This window comes from Protobothrops mucrosquamatus, unplaced genomic scaffold, assembly GCF_001527695.2.
Source record: "Protobothrops mucrosquamatus isolate PMUCROS unplaced genomic scaffold, P.Mucros_1.0 scaffold_257, whole genome shotgun sequence".
Classification (NCBI taxonomy): Eukaryota; Metazoa; Chordata; class Lepidosauria; order Squamata; family Viperidae; genus Protobothrops; species Protobothrops mucrosquamatus.
Genome location: NW_015386333.1, coordinates 720,786 through 739,246, shown reverse-complemented (window position 1 = coordinate 739,246; position 18,461 = coordinate 720,786). Strand labels below are relative to the sequence as shown.

At 38.0% G+C, this 18,461-nt stretch overlaps 1 protein-coding gene across 1 annotated transcript in view; it reads right to left on the bottom strand.

The window, feature by feature from the left end:
- LOC107302374 (sodium channel protein type 4 subunit alpha) overlaps positions 1 to 18,461 on the bottom strand; it is a 121,809-nt gene that overhangs the window by 43,879 nt on the left and 59,469 nt on the right. The window contains exon 16 of the mRNA XM_029287219.1: positions 12,270 to 12,716. Within this exon, the coding sequence (XP_029143052.1) occupies positions 12,270 to 12,716 (447 nt within the window). The remainder of the gene's footprint in view (positions 1 to 12,269; positions 12,717 to 18,461) is intronic.

The window sequence follows — 18,461 nt, the reverse complement described above, 5'->3', positions numbered from 1 at the left end:
CTCTGGGTTGACCACTTTGCAGATCCTGTCTAATGTAAGGATTCACCTCCGTTTCCCTACCAAGAAAGCAGAACTCTTGAAACTTGCATCATTTCAAAAGGAACTTTTATTGGCAGGTATAGATAGCAGGAAATCTAGGCAGGATCTGAGGACTTCCTGCCCAAATCAATAGGTAAAACTGTGAAATAGAAACCCCATCCCAACTGTCCGTCCAGTCGGCTCAAACAGACCAATCCATAGGTGACAATGAGCCGTGGAAAATGAGCCGATAAAGCACCCCTCCCAAGGTTCTCAGTTCTTTGCAGTTTCTTCCCTCCACACCGAGATAAGGCAGATGGCCCTGAGGCATTCCATTCACACCCCGAAGAGGGTACATCAAAGCAAATAGAGGAAGCATGCACTACAAATACAAGCCCCTTTTTCCCCCTCCTCCTCCCCCCTGGGAAAATGGCAGAACCCGACAACTAAAGCACAGAGAATTACAAAATGAGGGTTCTAACAGGTCTTAATATTTCCAATATAATAAAAAAAAATTCCCCAAACTAGTTATTTAACATATAAGCCTAAGAAATAAGGCTTGGTTGAACTTTATGCTCTTAAAAGGCTGCATTATGAATGTGAACTTGATGGTATCCCTTAACTCCCAGCCATTTAACTCAGAAGCAGATTGCAAAACAATATTTTCTGAATTGTACCCATGAGAAATAGCTAACTGTTGATGATTTCTCCTTCCTTCAGTGACATTTTCCAAATATCTTGAAACTTTTCAGTCTGGGTTCAATTTTTGGATGTGAATCTGAGATGGCATTGATTGTTCTCCTGGGTGATCTGTTTTTGAACCAGAATAGTGGTAGTACATCTGTCTTTGTCTTTTTGACTCTCAGTGGCTTTTGAGACTGTGATACATTGAGTATAATCTACAGTGCTAGCCTAGGCTGTCGGGAAATGCTGTTGATATTCTACTCTGATGAATGGATAATGACTGGAACTCATTTGAATAGACTCAAACTGAATACAAACAGGATGGACTTGTTGTTTGTACATGGGGTTCTCTTTGGTGTACCAATTGCATCCTTACCTGTTACAAGAGGACCTAGCAACATGATTCACCACTTAAATTACTGCAATGTGCTTTGCCTGGGCTGCTTCTAAAATTACTTGGAAATTATCATTAATTCAGAGTATGGTGGCCCATGTCTTAACTGGTCCCTGGCATTGGGAGAATATTACACTTATATTGTAAGGCTGAAACAGATTACTAGTACTGTTCCAAGTTCAATTTTAAATGTTAACCTATACTGTAAAAGTCTTTAATGACTTGGGACCTGGATACCCATAGGATTATGTCCTCCAATCATATGCAACCAAATGTATTAGATAATACAGGTGTTGCTTCTCTGTAGCAGTGTGGTCTCCTCACTGAAATCAGCATGGCCCCCTCCCTGGAATTTTTGGTGAGTTATTAAAAAATAAACTTTTTCAAAGAACCTTCATATACCTACAATCTGAAAGTCTTGTTGTTCTTATTATTTTTCTTTCCTTTATTTGTTTTTTTTTTTGCTTGCATGTTGTTTTAATTCTATCATGTTTATTGTGAAACTATAATCAGCATGCAATAAAATGAAAAAAATTGTGGCAAGATAAAAATCTGTACCTATAAAACAAATAAATATCCAGGGAGGGAGGGAGGGAGGGAGGAAGGAAGGAAATAAATTTTGGCAGGCACAAATAAGACTACAAGGAGTATGATGGCTCAAGTTTATTACAATGCAGCTACTTACTAATGTTCTGCTAAATTTATATCTCTTTTTTAGTTGATTCATAGTCTATCAAATTATATACTTACTGAACCTGGTCTTTTTAGTTTACAATAAATGAAATTCTTGGAGCAAATAACATGGTAGAATGTTAGGAAAGGTGTCATTTTAATTACAGAGTTTCAATTGTATAATTGATACTAATGTTTAAGTATACCTGTTTTAAGGGAAGGAGGATATATGTGGGATAAACTATAAATAATTGTGCATACAAGTCTTATTTGTTGTTGTTTATTTAAAATGTGCCGCTAGGTGTCGCTTTAATACAGTCCTATTCCCATTACTCTATGGGAAATCTGCTATCAGCTGCATCATTGATAATGTGCTTCTTAAAAAGCTTTTAGCTTCTCTTTATATTTAGGAAGTTTGCTCTTCTACTCCTGAGCCTTGACATTACGAAAGAAGCTCCCAAACTGAGCTTTTTTTCTAAATTCAGAGAATACTGAGGCTTCAGGATATGCTGGAGTGTCTGATTTGGAATTCCTATCTCCTAAATTTCAAGCACTGATGCTTACATGTGCAGGAAACTGATCATAGGCTCTTCGTAGCTCAGGAAAAAACAGTCTATAAATGTTCATGACTGTTTTATTTATCATCATTTACTGTAAACCATGACATTGAAAACAGGGACACATATTAATCACACAGCAGCGTCTTCAATTTGGTATCTCCTAAAATTCCCATCATTTCTATTTAAATGCTCCAGATGTTGGGAGGGCATTTATATCTGACAGCTGGCTTATAATTTACTGAAAAGGATTCTTCTCTATATATTCTACTTTTAATTGCTGACATCCAAAACTCACAACATCCAGCAATACTAATATTATGGTTGCCCTGAGCCCTCCTGAGTGTCCAGGCCTAAAACCTGCTCCAGAATTTGGGGGTTTACAGCATTTTAAGAGATAAAATCTTTAGGCATCTATTTAATTAATTTTAGATCCTATCATTGTCTATGTTGTTTGAACTATGGTCCTTCTGCTACCAAAGTTTTGAAAACATCAACTACATTTCCTAACTCAGCATCACCCATCAGCCCAGTTGAGAATAGCAACATATTGACCCAATGTATGTCAATGGTCAAAACAATTAGATGGACCATTATGAAATATGTAGCTGATATAATAAAGACTATTTCAATACATCCCAACCACATTTGTAAACATTCAGAACCAAGAATTATTCAGTCAAGAACTTTAAAAATAATACAGTATCTCTATACATCAGAATCAGTGCTCCCAAATCCTCTAGCTTTTATGCAAAGAATTTATGCACATATATTTGTAAAACCAAAATCAACTTTGAATAAATTGCACTATGCTTAGAAAATAGTATGGACACAGAACTTAAAACTTTCCATATTTTGTTCAACTTCAACTTCTAGTACTCCCAACATAACTAGCTAAGAGTTCCCTTTGTAGTTTAAAGATAACTTAAGGATCTCAGTTTCAAATATATTTGTCTATTTGTGAAATCAAATTGAGCATATGGATTTTAATAAAAAAACAATTTACCATAAAAATATTAGCAAAAAGAAATAACATCCATGTGTGATGTGTGAATTTATCTGTATATCCATTGGCTTCAAGAGTACATATCGGAATATATGCCAAAGTAGGAGGAAAATCTTTACCAAAAAGATGAGTGTATTAGACATATACAGAGGCACTGATCTCAACTTACTAGGTTAACTGCCTATCTACTTTGGCACTCTCTTTCTCATAGAAGTCAGCCATATATGCTTGGAAATTTCACAAGCATAGATGTGATAGGGAATTAATAGTATTTTATGGGAATCCATAGCTAAAGCATTCTCAATCATATTGGCACTAGAACTGGATTTCACCTCTGGTTGCAAGAGATTGTTTTCTGTTTAACTATCTCACATTTTTCAATACAGTTTTATATTGATGTAAGAGAAGAGCAGGCAGAGCTGGAGGGGGGCAGAGTTAAATGGGTCATCAGCTTAGAGCCATTGCATTCCCACATGAACTCCAACTCTAACCCTTCCTGAATTTCATTAGCACCAATTTAATGTCAAAGTTTAGTTGACATGATTCTTGTATATAGGCTTGAATAAATCTTCTATGTTGCAACCTTATGAATAGTCCTGATTCTTTGTGCCTGACAATTAGCAGCCAAATAAAACTGTAAGCTATGGAAGAGCCTCACATGACTGTCTATGGTGTGAAGTAATTTTTATATTTAGTTCAGAATTTGCTGTACTTGAAGTTTCTGGAATCATCCTGGCTAAAATGATTTATGCCCTACTGGTCTTACAAATATCCATTGTCTATATATTAATGTTTGGCCAACAAAATTAGTCTGCATAAGTTCTCCTACCTTGATACCATTTGGGAAAACAGATCTATTAACAATGCAAAGCATCTGAATATTCTAAATTCTGCTCATCTCACTTGCTCTTCTACTACAAGAGCAGTCATCAAGCAAATCAGAGAAAGAAAGAGGAGGGAAAAAAGAGGCACATATGATAGGAGAAGTTGCCATGTTATGGAATATTAATAGAAATGTATGCATGTGCAGAAGATGGTTTTCCTTATCACAAATTGCCGATAGCTATCCCAATTCTCAGTGTCTCTCTTTTTCAGGAGTAAAATGCAGATTTCCCATTCCCTCAAAGGCACTAGAAAAAAACAATTCTGAGAAAGAGATTTGTCCCACCAGCTTCTGAAATATTATACCCTTATTTGCAAAATAGTTTAATAATTGTGTTTTTACAATCATCATTTTAAAATCTGCAGTGACATTGTGTATGGAAGTACCTAAGTCTACATACTTCCATACTTCAAAGACATCCTGGAGAACAGGATAATAAAATAAAAGCTTGTCTGGATGATGATGATGCAAATTCATCAGTATGCATAATTTTTCAAGTTTAAATTATAAATGACTGGGAAAAGGGGAAAAACAGAGGAACCTATGAATAAAAAAAACTTGCTGAATCTACTTTAATGTGATCCAGTATTAAGATTACATAGGAGATCATCTCTGACCATGTGATTATAAGCCTTGGGTGGTGGGCTCTCTATGCAAACATTTCTGGTATTTTAAGACTGAATTGATACCCTAGGAAAAATTGTGAAGTGACTATGGCTGGAATCTATAAAGTTTATTTTTCTCTTTGTTGCTGCTACCCTGATTTCCCCTCTACTTGGATGGACATTGATTATATCATCTAGATTCTCATCATCATCAAAGTATTCCATGCTATGCTTCTTCACTACTTTTATATTCGTTCCAGGATTTTACTTCCCTTTTTAAGCTATAATCTTCTCAACAAGTATCCCTTCTTCAATTCTACAGTTCAGTTATTTTATTTTTGAATGTTTGTTTATGCTTTGGATCCAAATTCTCTGAATAGTGTTATTTCTATGGTCTTGATGATAACCTATTCTGGTTATGATAACAGCAGACATAAAGGCTTGCTGTTATAGCCTGACATCCAAGAAATATGATTTTTTCATTTCTATCAGAAAATAATTCTTTTTCTTTACCACTCCCATTTGGCTCAAGGATTCGTGTTGCCTTGATATGTAACACTTTCTTATTCATTCTTCTTATCTCCTTAATTATATGATTGTCTTCTTATTTGCAGAGTCTGAGACTCTTCAGTCTCTTTCGGTGCCCATTTCATTGTTATCCAATTAGAATCTTACATTGGAACCTAGAAAGCATCCTTAATATGCCATCTACTGTTATGGAAGCCTAAAATATGTCACTGGTCAGGAGCCCACTACAATTTTTCTTTGGCTCCTGCCTTGCTTTGAGTGAATGGAGTATCAAGAAGAGTAGCTAGCCCTCCACCCCCTACCAATTTTGTGAGTCTCTTTGTGTGGACTAATGGTAACTGAGTATTATGTATTATGCCCTAGTTCCTGGGAGATAAGAGAAAAATCAGGTACTAAAAAAGAAGGGAGTTCTAAACATTATGACTTTCCACTAAAGCTGGCAAGTGTTCATATTAATATACCATGCAGTGGGCAAAAAATGACAGTGAAGCAGGCTGGAAGCAGTCAGTTGACTGTTAAAAAACAACTAGGAAAATATAATGGTTAGAAGAAAGAGATGATGAAAGAAGGTGGTTGGAGGGCTGCTGTTGATAGGAATTTTGGAATTACTGAAGAGTTTATGGAGTTGTAGCATGGCAAGAAAACTAAGGAGAGGGCAAAGCTGGATTAAAGAGGTTTGGACCAGAGAGAAAAGCAGACAAAAAGTAAACATGTCAATTGTGAGAAAGAAAAAGGAAGTAATAAACTGTCAGGAAAGAAGAAAAATGTGATTCATTAACATCTAAGCTGGGTGGCACAGAAATATATTGACTCAGTGGTAGTTAAAAAGTAATTGGTCGGATTGTCACTGAGAGCATCATCACTGAAACAATACCCAGGATCAGGGTAGTCTGGTTGAAACTCAGACTTAAGAAGGAGGACCTCCTGGAGGGCAGGAGAGGAAGATTCCTGCTTTCATCAGCCAAGAGTGAACTGAGAAAACAGGAAAAAAGTTAAGGAATGGATATTGGTATGAAAGTGTAAAAATGTAATGGGAATGTATGCTAGTTAGAAGACTAGTTTGTTTGGATAGGTGCAGGTTAAAGGTAGAAGTTAGGTGCAGGTTAAAAAAGACGTGGGGAGGAAGGAGGTCTAGGATATCAGAATTGGATATAGAGACAGCTCTGTTGGCTAGAAATAGGAATAGCCAATTTCGAAAATCTGATGGAATTATAGAAACCAGTCTAGTAACAGATCCAGGTATCTATCTTGCTCCAACATCTACAAGAAAAGCACTAGGGCAGACATGTCAAACACAAGGCCTGGGGGCCGGATGCGGCCCACGAAGTGGTTTCATGTGGCCCGCGAAGCCATCCTGGAAACAGTGAGGGAACAGCCGGCCGGGAGCCAATGTACAATTTTGTGGTGGCCATCTATGCTGAAACACATTCAGTCTTAGCTCTACAAGGCCATCTGGAAATAGCGAGGAACCAGCCCCTGCTGCGTCGGTCCCACCCCCTGGGTGCATGCTGGGGAGGTGTCACCCTTTGTGACGAATGAAGAAATGCACCATTGCCCAGAAGTGGCCAACAAATGGCCCTCGCCTTTTTCACATATCCGGCTTGATGGGCTCTGGGGAGGGGTTTCAGCAGGCAGCGGGGCGCTCTCCTCACAGCGCCAAGAACTGAGCCAGGTGGTGCGAATCTGATGAGAAGCGCAATGCTGCCTAGCTCCCGGCCTGCCCAGTTTCAACAGCGAGCTTTGCACCGCCTGGCTCAGCCTCTCGGCACTATGAGGAGAGTGCCTCACTGCCTGCTGAAACCAGGCAGGCTGGGGGCTGGACGGCATTGCGCAGGTAACATTAACTCTCACGCTGCTCATGGCATCCCCTCCCCCAGAGCCCACCAAGCCAGATATGTGAAGTAGGTGAGGGCCATGTGCTGGCCACTTCGAGGTGATGGTGCATTTCTTCATTCCTCATGAAGGGTGACACCTCCCCAGCTGTGTTTCTTGCCTGTTTTTCTTCCTCCCTCATCTCAAATATTTTCCCATCACTCTGTACTTAGGAAGGAAGGAAGGAAAGAAGGAAAGAAGGAGAGGGAGGGTCTGAGGGAAATCCTGCCTTAGTCCTGCCCTGCTGCCTTTTCACCATCCCCTTGCCCCCTCCTCCTGGCCTATCCTGGAGGTCTCCCATCCTATTGCTAAGGAAGATTTGGATACAAAGCCAGGTCTCCTCCCATGGAGAGGGAATGGGTCTCCCTCTGACTTCGCCCTCGTACCCATCATGAGCAACCTGGGTAAGGAGAATAAGCACAGCAGCAGCACCCTTGAGGAGGAGGTAAGTGCAGCTGGGTGCCCCCTTGGGGAAGTGGGGCTGGGTTTGGTGCTGCAGGTGCTCGAGGGCCAGGCTGGGCATTTGACCTCTGCTGTCCAGGGCTCCCGGCAGCCCGCACCACCATCAAGCCCCCCCCACATAGTCTGAGAGGAACAGTGAGGCTCCTCCAGTGGACCATGCCTTGGCATTTGCCCTGGTCCCATCCCCTTCTGCCAGAGACCTTCAGATCTATCCCACTCCTGCCCAGGTCCCCACAGGCACCCTTGACTCAGATGATGTAGAGCTGGCCACACCAACCCAGTAGGCCACACCCACTCCATTCCACGCCCACCCAGTAGACCGCACCCACTCTGGCCACACACCCACGCCCCCCCCAAGGGCAACCACAATACTGATGCGGCCCTCAATGAAATTGAGTTTGACACCCCTGCACTAGGGGGACACAAATGAGGTTTGAAATACCTTCACATACTTTTCCTCTAATGTGATATATGCTGTAATCTGCCAGCAATACCCCTCTGGATTCTATGTAGGACAAATGAGACAAATCTTACATAAAACAATTGATGAATACAAATTTGAAATTGGAGCTCAAAACAAGAACAAAGTAGTAGCAACAGATTTCAGATTCTTAGAACACTTTATATGTCTATTTTGGAACAGCAAAGAGACAGTTTTGGAAAAGTAGACATCATTTACAACACCATTGGGTGAGAAATTCTTAAACTCACAAACATCAAGAGATTTCAGCAATTTCACAAAGTCTCAGCAAACACAATGGGTTTTTAATACAGTACGATTGTTAATTGATAAGATACTTGCAATTATTTACTCATTCATTCATTTGTTCATCCATTCATTCAATTTATATAGCTGCTCATCTCACATGCTTGATTCTAAAAAGCTTACAATTTAAAAAGTCTATTTCCCATTTAACCTGCCTCTGATAGCCTCTGAATAACTGGCCTATCTTCCTCTCCCTTCTCCCCTCCTTCCTCACCCCAATTTAAATTCTACTTCATTCTGGCCAGTCTATGCAATTGGTGAAGTGAGATGAAAAGGCAGGTTATGACTTTTATTAAAATATGTTAATGCGTTAATAAAATGGTCACTTCAGGTTTTTTCCTCAGCAGCCTGGTGGCAGTTCCAGGGCTATATTGCAGATTCAGCTCTGCCATACAGAGGGACCGAAAAGATGCCTAGCGAGATGCTGGTGAGAAAGACTGGAGTGTGCTTGATTAAAGATGGGCATGAGCTCAGGATCAAGTTGCAGCAGGATGATAAAAGATGGTAAAACATTTTTATTTATAAATGGTGCACTGGCCATTTCATTTAAGCTGACTTTTAAAACCTTTTAAGAATGAAAATCAGCAAGATCAGTATTACATTATTTCTGTCTCTTTTAGTCTTGCTTTCTTTAACACTATACATTACAACTATTCTTTTGTTGCTAGACTTATTATACTGTACAATATCTTCCTTTTATCCACATTTCTGCAGTATTTTTTTAAAGTGTTTTTCCTCATCCAAACTTCTTCCTAATTGCACCAAAGATCCCTTATCATACATCCTATTTGGTGAATTCACAAACATAAGTGGTCATTTTAGACAGTTCCACATCTTTTTTTTTCTTTTATCATATTTCCATTTATTCTACTGGTGACTTATTCTACCTTTTAGTCAGGACACTCAACTTTCACTTTAGATTTTTATCACTTCTTTCCATTTTTTCCCCATGTCCACTTTCCTCCTAAGATCCTTTTCTGACACTAGGTGAAAAAAAGATGCATTCTTTCAGTCTTTCTAATAGAATAACCTTTTTTCCCTAGTCATGTTCCTTCAAAATTCTGCAGTCCATCTCTGCAGCTATCTGATGGTGTTAAAAGTATCCCTGCAGGGTGTAAGGTGTTCTAAATAATAATAATAATAATAATAATAATAATAATAATAATAATAATAATAATAATAATAATAATAATAATAATAATAATAATAATAATAATAATAATAATAATAATAATAATAAAAGTTGGAAGGGACCTTGGAGGTCATCAAGTCCAACCCCCTGCTCAGGCAGGTAACCCTATACCATTTCGGACAAATGGCTGTCCGAAATGGTATAGCTATCGTAAATCTAAGAATTTGTTTGTACTCACTACAACTAGATAATAATCAATATATAGGGTTTTTTTTAAAAAAAAAATTGCACCCTTTAATCCCTTCATTCATAATTAAAGTTTCACCTTCACTTCCATCATGTATCCATCAACCTCATTGTTCAAGATCAGTTACACTATTCACCTTTCTCTTAGCTTCACAAACACAAAGTATACCAATTTTTCTTCCATTTCATTTAATTCATGCTCTTTCCTACACTCCTCTCTTATGTTCTCAATCTATTTTATATCATAATTAAATAGGCTCCTGTATATTGACTTTTGCTGCCCATTATTATATTATTTAATCATGACATTCACATAACACGTTTTGCTAGGAGAAAAAAAAAGCATATTAGGTTACTTTAACAACACCCACATTATGTTCAGCATTTCCTGCTAAGTTCAAGAGTGCAATACAAATGAGATTTTGGCCCACTTTGAAAAATATATCTCAATTGCTATTGTAAAAATGAATATCTTACCAAAACTGCTTTTCCTATTTCAAAGAGTACTCATAAAAATAGAGAAAAAAAATTTCGACAATCTAAACACATTGATTTTGAAATGTATTTAGTAAGGGAAGAAAGCCAGAATTAGATTAAAAGTGCTACAAGAATCTAAAGAAAATGGAGGATTTGGTTTACCGGATTGGGTCTTATACTATCAAACATGTGCTTTAACATGGCTAAAAGAATGGATAACCCTTAGACATAAAAGATTATACTTAGAAGGACATGATTTACAATTAGGATGGCATGCCTTTCTTTCTATGGTATGGGAAGAATAAAATTCATAGATACTTCCAAAATCACTATGTTAAGAAATACATTACTTTTAGTATGGGAAAAGATAAAAGCTAAATTTTATATGAAAATACCAGGATGGCTTTCAACAATGGAAGCTTTTGTTCACCCAAACTTAACTAATTTTGAGAAAATTGTAACCTATAAAGATATTTTGAATACTGAAGGGAAATTAAAATCTAAACAAGAGTTGGAAGATCAGGGTATTGATTTATCATGGTGGCCTCAATTGCAAATACAATTGAGATATGAGAATGATGCTAAAATACATGGTTTTTATAAAGACCAGACAATATTTGATCAGATGCTGTTGACTTCAGAAGAAAAGCTGATTAAGAAACTGTATAATTTTCTATTAAATTTAAAAATGGAAGATGAACAAGTGAAAGAAACAATGATAACATGGGCAAAAGATTTTGGGCACAATATAGAATTAGAAAAATGGGAAAGAAATTATAAATTGACAATGGTAACTGCTTATAAAGAAAATGTATATAAAATGTTTTATAGATGGCACTTACTACCTGCAAGATTAGCAAAAATGTTTAAAAACATGTCTAGTAACTGTTGGAAGTGTAATAAAAACCAGGCATCTTTGGTGGACGTGCCCTAAAGGAAAAAAAAATTGGACAAAAGTATATATCTGGCTAGAAAAGATGTTAAGAAAACATGTAGATTTTAAACCAGAACTATTTTTATTAGGTATATTATCAGGAAAATATGCTAAAGAAAGTATATATTTAATGTTGCATGTATTAACAGCAGCAAGGATTGTATTTGTTCAGTATTAGAAAAATGAAGAAACACCATCTGAAAAAGAGTTAATCAAGAAAACATTGGACTGTTCAGAAATGGACAGATTAACACTGAAGATTAAAGAAAAAGAAGACATAGAATATTTTCAAATATGGTATGTATTTTATCAATGGCTGGAAAAACGGGATAAAGATTAGGAATTTAATGTGTATTATTAAGTAAAATAAATGGACCCAGACAACATGTTGTTTACTAAGCACTTATCAATTATAAATGTAGAAAATTAATACAATATTATTTATATATATAAATTACAACCAAAGAATAATTTCTCAACTAGAGGTTCCCTTGTAAATCATCATACTGTTGCATATAACCCACCAACCAAGAGATACCAATAATGTGATTATGTAGCCATTTTTGAGTCCTAGTGACTACATAAATAGATTTTCTCCATGTAAGCAGCATACTGATATAAGAAGTTAATAATCATCATCACATGATGCATTTGAAAAACGGCAGATATTTTTTAAAGGCTGTAAGAGGAGTTATGTAAAAAATGGCATTACCAAAATGTACTGTATGTTTGGAAATGTTGCCACTGTAGAGAAGTAGCTTGACATAATCTCCTTTAATTTTTTCTCTCAAGTACTACTCGTTCAATTTTTCTTCTACCCAGTTTCACTCCCTCCATAAAACTACATACCTTGTGAACAGAAATTGTTTTAGAATTGTCTCCAATGCATAATGCAATTGGTAATGACAGACAACCTACCTTTTGGACAAACAGTTCTGAGAATAGTCTCATCAAAAGATCCTGAATGTGGATATGTTTCGAACAGTTCCAACCAGCTGCATCTCTGCACTAACCTCTTTGGAAAAGAGCTTACCTTGGTGTCATCAGCAGTTTCTTCACCTGTATCAGTTTCATCATAAAGATCAGACTCCTCAGATGCTATAGGTACATTTATGGTCAGGTTGGGATTATTAATGAAGTTCATTTGGTCCAGTTCATCAATGAGTTGCTCTTTTTTTACTATTCCATCCATGTATTCAGACTTGAAATCCTGGCCTGTGTCCACATGGTTGAGAGTGTCCATGTGGTTGAGAACAAAGTTCTCCTTTTTACTGTCATCTGGTTCCTCAGATGATAGCTCTGCTTTCTCTTTCAGTTCTCTGTGAAGCAGCAGGAGGACATGTTTCTTTACAAAATCAATCCCTCGGGTGATTCTGCCAATTGCAATTTGCAAATTGTTCATCTCATTATCATCATCAGATCCTGCCAGGCTATCAGCACTGAAGGAGCTAAGCAGTAAAGCTAAAAATAGGTTGAGTACCTAAAAAGACAAAAGCAAATATCACTTAAAAATTTATTCAGAAGGCTTTCACATGCTCTGAAGTGGGGACTTTGTCCCAAGTGCTGATGTTTTGACCACAAGACAAGGAAATAATCAAGGATAGGTTCTGCCAGCCAATTCACAATGTTTAAGAAAAATAAAGATAACGGGAAGAAATGTAAAAAAAAAATATCTTGCCATAAATCATGCAAAATAAGTATATGGTGTATTACAACAGTTTGTTTTGTTTCCAAAGATGCTATTGTTACTCCAAACCTTTAGTTTATCCAAGCATTTCCTGAAATTTTAACAGGATGTTATTCTTTGCATATAAGGCCAAAGTCTGATCCTTATTTTATTTATCAATTTGTCAGCCAGGAACTTTGTGGCAGGTTGGTTACATTAAAACACATCTAGGTCTTGAGGCATAACCTATTTGTATTACACTGTTACATCAATAGTGTAACAGTTCTATATGGCCTACTTTCTGATAATTGTGAAAAACATGCTGTACAGTAAAAGCCAGTAAAACAGATAACTTATGGATATGGATATTTAAAATAAATAAAATAATCCCTTCCTAATGATCTGCTTCTTAGACAGTGTCCAGAGGAAGATGGAAAGAAAACTATAGCAAATGTCTCCCCAAGTTAAAAACCTTAAAGCAGACATATCAAGGCCCACAGGCCAGATCCAGCCAGTGATATCTTTAGATCTTGCTCCAAGTGGACTAGTAGGAGGAAGTGATTGAGTATGTAGGGGGGGGGGAGCTGAAGTGGCAGCAGTGCCAGAGAGGCTCAGGGGAGAGTCAGCTGGAGCTGCAGTGTTGCTGGGGCTCTGCTGAGGTTCCGCGTGGCTCCAGCTGATTGGGGCTTCTGGTGACCTGGGGATGGTCGACAGCCACAAGCAGTCTTCAGGCAGAGAGTCAGTTGGAGTTGTGGGGATGCTGGGGATGCCTGAATGAGCACATGCAGCTGATGAGTGCTGTGTGAAAAGGCCAGCCGGGCAGTGAGTGAATGCCTGGGGGAGAGAGGAGAGGATATAAAAGGAGGGTTTTGGCAGGAAAGAGGAGTGAGGTGGGGGGAAGAGAATATAATAGGAAGGAGAGATGTTGGTGGGGCAAGCCTGAGGGGAAAAAGGGAACAGCAACTGGCCCTTTGAGGGCAACTATAATGCTGATGTGGCCCTCAGTGAAATTGAGTTTGACACCCCTGCCCTAAAGAAACCAATATTTTCTTCAGTTTTGTATAATGGTAAGAATATAAAATCTAACTTGATTTACTCTTGCTTGATTCAAGGTTATTACATTCAATAAGCAAAAAACATATTAAAATATTTGTTCATCTTTGAAAAAATGATGGAAAAGCACTTGCTCAGTTTGGCAAATAATATTATGAGATAACCCAATGTAGTGATTGCTAAATCACAATGACACACAAGACCTATACATGTGAAAGAGTTATTATTTGCACTATTTTGCATGTTGAAATTGGTCATCTGGAGAAAAACCTGTGACGGCTTATGGGTTCCTAAAATTTTTAGAATGATGGCAACCTTGATGATCTGGGAGAGGCCAAAGAAAAAAGTAGGGAAAGGAGAGAAAGTTCTTCTCTCATGAAATAAATCTGATGAGCAATAGCCAGTTTTGGACTTCAGAATTTAGTGATTGTGGTATAGCAACAGTTCATACCAGGAAAAATGGAAGCTTTTCATCATACAATATATCATTAATTTACAAGAGTTATTGCCAAAAGATGAGTGATAGTCATGATCATATATGGGTTCGTAATGGGATTAGACAAATTTCTAGTGATTCAGCTACTTTTAGCCATGACAAATAAGAAGATCCTCCAATATTCACAAGCCATGTTCCATGAATACCAATTCTTAAGGTCAAACAGCCCTTAAGGGGAGTTTGCATGATCTACTTTGGGATTTTTTGTGGTCATCGGTCTGACTTCTGTTGGAAACAGGATGCTGAATCTGTTTGCTCCAGTAAAAAAAAAAAGTTCTTTTGAATTTGCGATCTTGCTTTTGGTTTGCCATATTTTACCAAAAGTAAAACCCTCTTCTGTACATTCCCACTATTTTCTTATCATAAAAACCCTTAGGACTGGTATGCCGGTACAGTAACATCAGCAAAAAAGTGGAATGTGCTTGCTGTGAAAAGCCTGCTTCCTGCCCACTCACAGCTGTTGATGTTTGTGCTTCTATCTTGCCAGAAATACATTTGAGAAGGGATTTTGCTGATATTCAAGGTCATGGCTATTTACACATGTCTTATGCCTCATGACTTAACTAGGACCTTTATATAAACTCTTTTGGTTTCCTTTAAGCTCAGAGGCTTCTTTTAAATACTACTTATAGCTGGTTATCATTAATACCTGTAACATTGGGGCTTTCACTCTTATAAATCTCATAAATCATGATGTAGGTACTGAAACCTGCATAAGTAGAAAAAGATAGCTAGTTTAAGAGACTCCAAAATATACTAAGTTTCTTAGATCAATCTACAACATTCTTAATATGAAAAATACTTGGCTTGAGATGAGAGATAACAGAATTGGAGATTGGAAGTCACATGCATGCAAATGGAATTATTTAGTATTGTGGAGAGGCTTTCTCTTTGTTAACTTCTTTGCCTAAATTACATTTCCATTTGCTTATTTTCCCATAGAGAAAATGTGTTTTGATTTAAAATAAATCAACCATATTTGAATCTAGTAATAACTTGTATGGGGGGGGGGGAAACTCTTGGCAGAAAAAGAATCAGAACCTAGCAATTGTAGGGTGTTGAGCAGCAACACTGATACCTGATTGCTTACACTTCTAACATTAAAATTAGGGGGATTGTAGGGTATATTTTCTTTTTTTCAGGAAAGAAAAGAGAATGAAAGAGGATTTATAATGGAGCCATAGACCTTTCTGCTTCGTCAATGAGTACATGCAGATCACAGATCTTTATTTTTGATTTTTATTTTTTTTAGGTAAATACTTCTTATTCACACATTGAGTTCATGGTATGTACTGCAGCTGAATCTATCTTTGGGAATTTGTTTTGAGTAATCTTCACTTCTTTTCACAGTCTTCCCAGGGGCTGTTTCATGCATCACAAAGGACTGATGCAACATTAATAAGGCCAATACCTAGAACAGCAAATTCAAGATTTTGCTGTGATTACTTTTAGGGAAACAGTTTTTTATATTTACTTCTGAAATGTTTGTTTCTATATTTGCTTATGTGTGTAGATGCCTCCATTGGTATATGCCTGTCTCTTTCATTTTTTGAGATCTTTTTATTAAAGCTAAATAGAAAGTTATTATGCTACAAAGCAAAGCATCATCCTCTAGGATTACCGGTAGCTTCTCTCACAGTACTGCCTCTAGGCTGCTCCTAAACTCTATAAGCCAGGGGTCTTCAAATTTGGCCCTTTTATGACTTGTGGACTTCAACTCCCAGAATTCCTCAGCCAGCGTGCCTGGCTGAGGAATTCTGGGAGCTGACATCCACAAGTTATAAAAGGGCCAAGATTGAAGACCCCGGCTATAAGCATTGCTAGAAACTAAAAGCAGAGGTTCCTCTAATAAAATAGTTTGCTCAGAATTGTACCCACTGGTGTATTAAAAGCCATGCTCATGGTAAAGAGTCTGGGAGTGGGGTATTGTTGCCAACATCCAAATAAGCAGGGAGCTCCAGACAAATAATCAAGCAAAAGACAAAACCCCAATCAAGAACTACTGAGGAGAAAACCACAAGACCACTAACACTGGCAATGCAAGCTACCGTATATAATCAGAGAGTAGACCCCATTCTGATTAACACTGATGATATTATCTAATTGGGTAATAAAACATTTGCAAGCAAATAAGCATGCTCCTAAGACTGGAAGTGAATGTTTTTTATTATAAGAAAGTGCATGCAAGTAGATTGAAAATCTGGCAAAAATCACATCCTTCTTTTGCAAACTGAGAGGTAATTCAGGATTGAAAATATATCTTTGCCTTCCTGTTTCCAATAAGATGGGAAGACCAAGTGGCAAACCAGTGGAATTTGTTTAATTCTTTGCAAATTTAATACTTCAGATTTAAAGTCAGAAGTATCCGTTAGATGCAGCAGTGGGAATTAATGGGATATGCAAATACTATCAAAAATAGCTTCATATTTGAAACACAAATCCAATACAAAATTCAAGTTGGAAACCATCCATGCATAATAATAATGATGATAATACATGGACTTGTATCTCATCCAAAGTTTGGGTTTCTCTTAACACAATGCTTTACTATAATTCATATTATACTGTTTATTGTAGCTACTATTGCACATTTGCTTGCTTTTAAAATTTTCAATCAATACAACACAGTATACTTTAACATGCAGCATTATTAGAGCCAATTTTGCAAAGTGGTTAAGGCGTCAAGACAGAAACTGGGAGACTTTGAGTTCTAGTCCTGTCATACACCTGAAGTTAACTGTTAGATCTTGGGCAACTCCCTCTCTCTCAGCCCTAGGAAGGAGGCAATGACAAATCACTTTTGAAATCTTGCTAAGAAAACTGCAGAGACCTATCTAGGCAGTTGCCAGGGGTCAAAAATTGATTCAAACGTGTGCGGTGTGCATACATGTGCACCTGCACATGTGCGTGCACACAAACACACACACATTATTACATAATCTGCACTTTGGGTCTTGTCTAGTATGGTAGATACCTGCTTCTATGGATCTGGTGTTTAGTGCCTGTTCTTGTACTGCTATGATCAGTGCCTCTGTGCTGTCTTTCAGTGCAGCCCTTTCTAGGTACAAGCAGAATTTCCCAATGTCAGTCATCCTAGTGAGCTGCCAGTGATACACCCCACGCAGGGGCTTGTTTTGTCATGGCACTTCCTCTACTTCAGACATGTCAAACTCGCGACGTCACGTGACATTGCGCAATGTATCGGGTCGGTTTTGCCATTGCCGGCAATGTGGTGGGCGGGGCTTCTGGATGATGCATTTGACCCGTGGACCGGCAGTTTGACACCCCTGCTCTACTTGATCTTTCTCTCACATCTGCTGCTGCCTCAGACAGTCTCTCAGTTGCTCATCTTTGGATGCCCTCTTACCGAAGTACTTCTGGTTTCATCCATGACAGCAGTTTTGATACTCACCAAACCCTGACTACCCTCTTTCTGTATGGTATATAGTCTCTAGCTGAGGGGTAGGGAACCTTGACTCTTTTATGACTTGTGGACTTCAATACCCAGAATTCCTGAAACAGCCATGCTGACTCAGAAATTCAGGTGTTGAAGTCCACAAGTCATAAAAGAGCCAAGGTTCCCTACCCTTGCTCTAGATGTTGGACTTCCAGTGGAAACCTTCATCCTTTGTGAGGAGCTTCTGGGTCTTCACATTGGCAGCTCCAATTTCTAGTGTTGTTTTTCCACAGTCCCATTAAGTTCTTGAGGAAGGTCCTTAGTGTCCTTGTCAGGTCCCAAAGAAATATATTTTATAAGTATACCCATTTGCTATTTTCTTTGTGTCCTGCCATTCTGTTGGGAGGGGGGGAGCCCTTGGGAATGCTTTGCACTGTATGTTGAGATGTCCTTCCCCCAGGGGATGGAATGTCTCTCCCTTATTTAAGAGACTGGGTTTGTGCTTGGAGCCAAAAGAAATCAAAAGCTTTTGTCACTCAAGCCGATGCTAGTGATATGGCCGTAGGAGCAGTCCTGCTCCAGAGGAACAAGGAAGGCCAACTGCAACCCCATG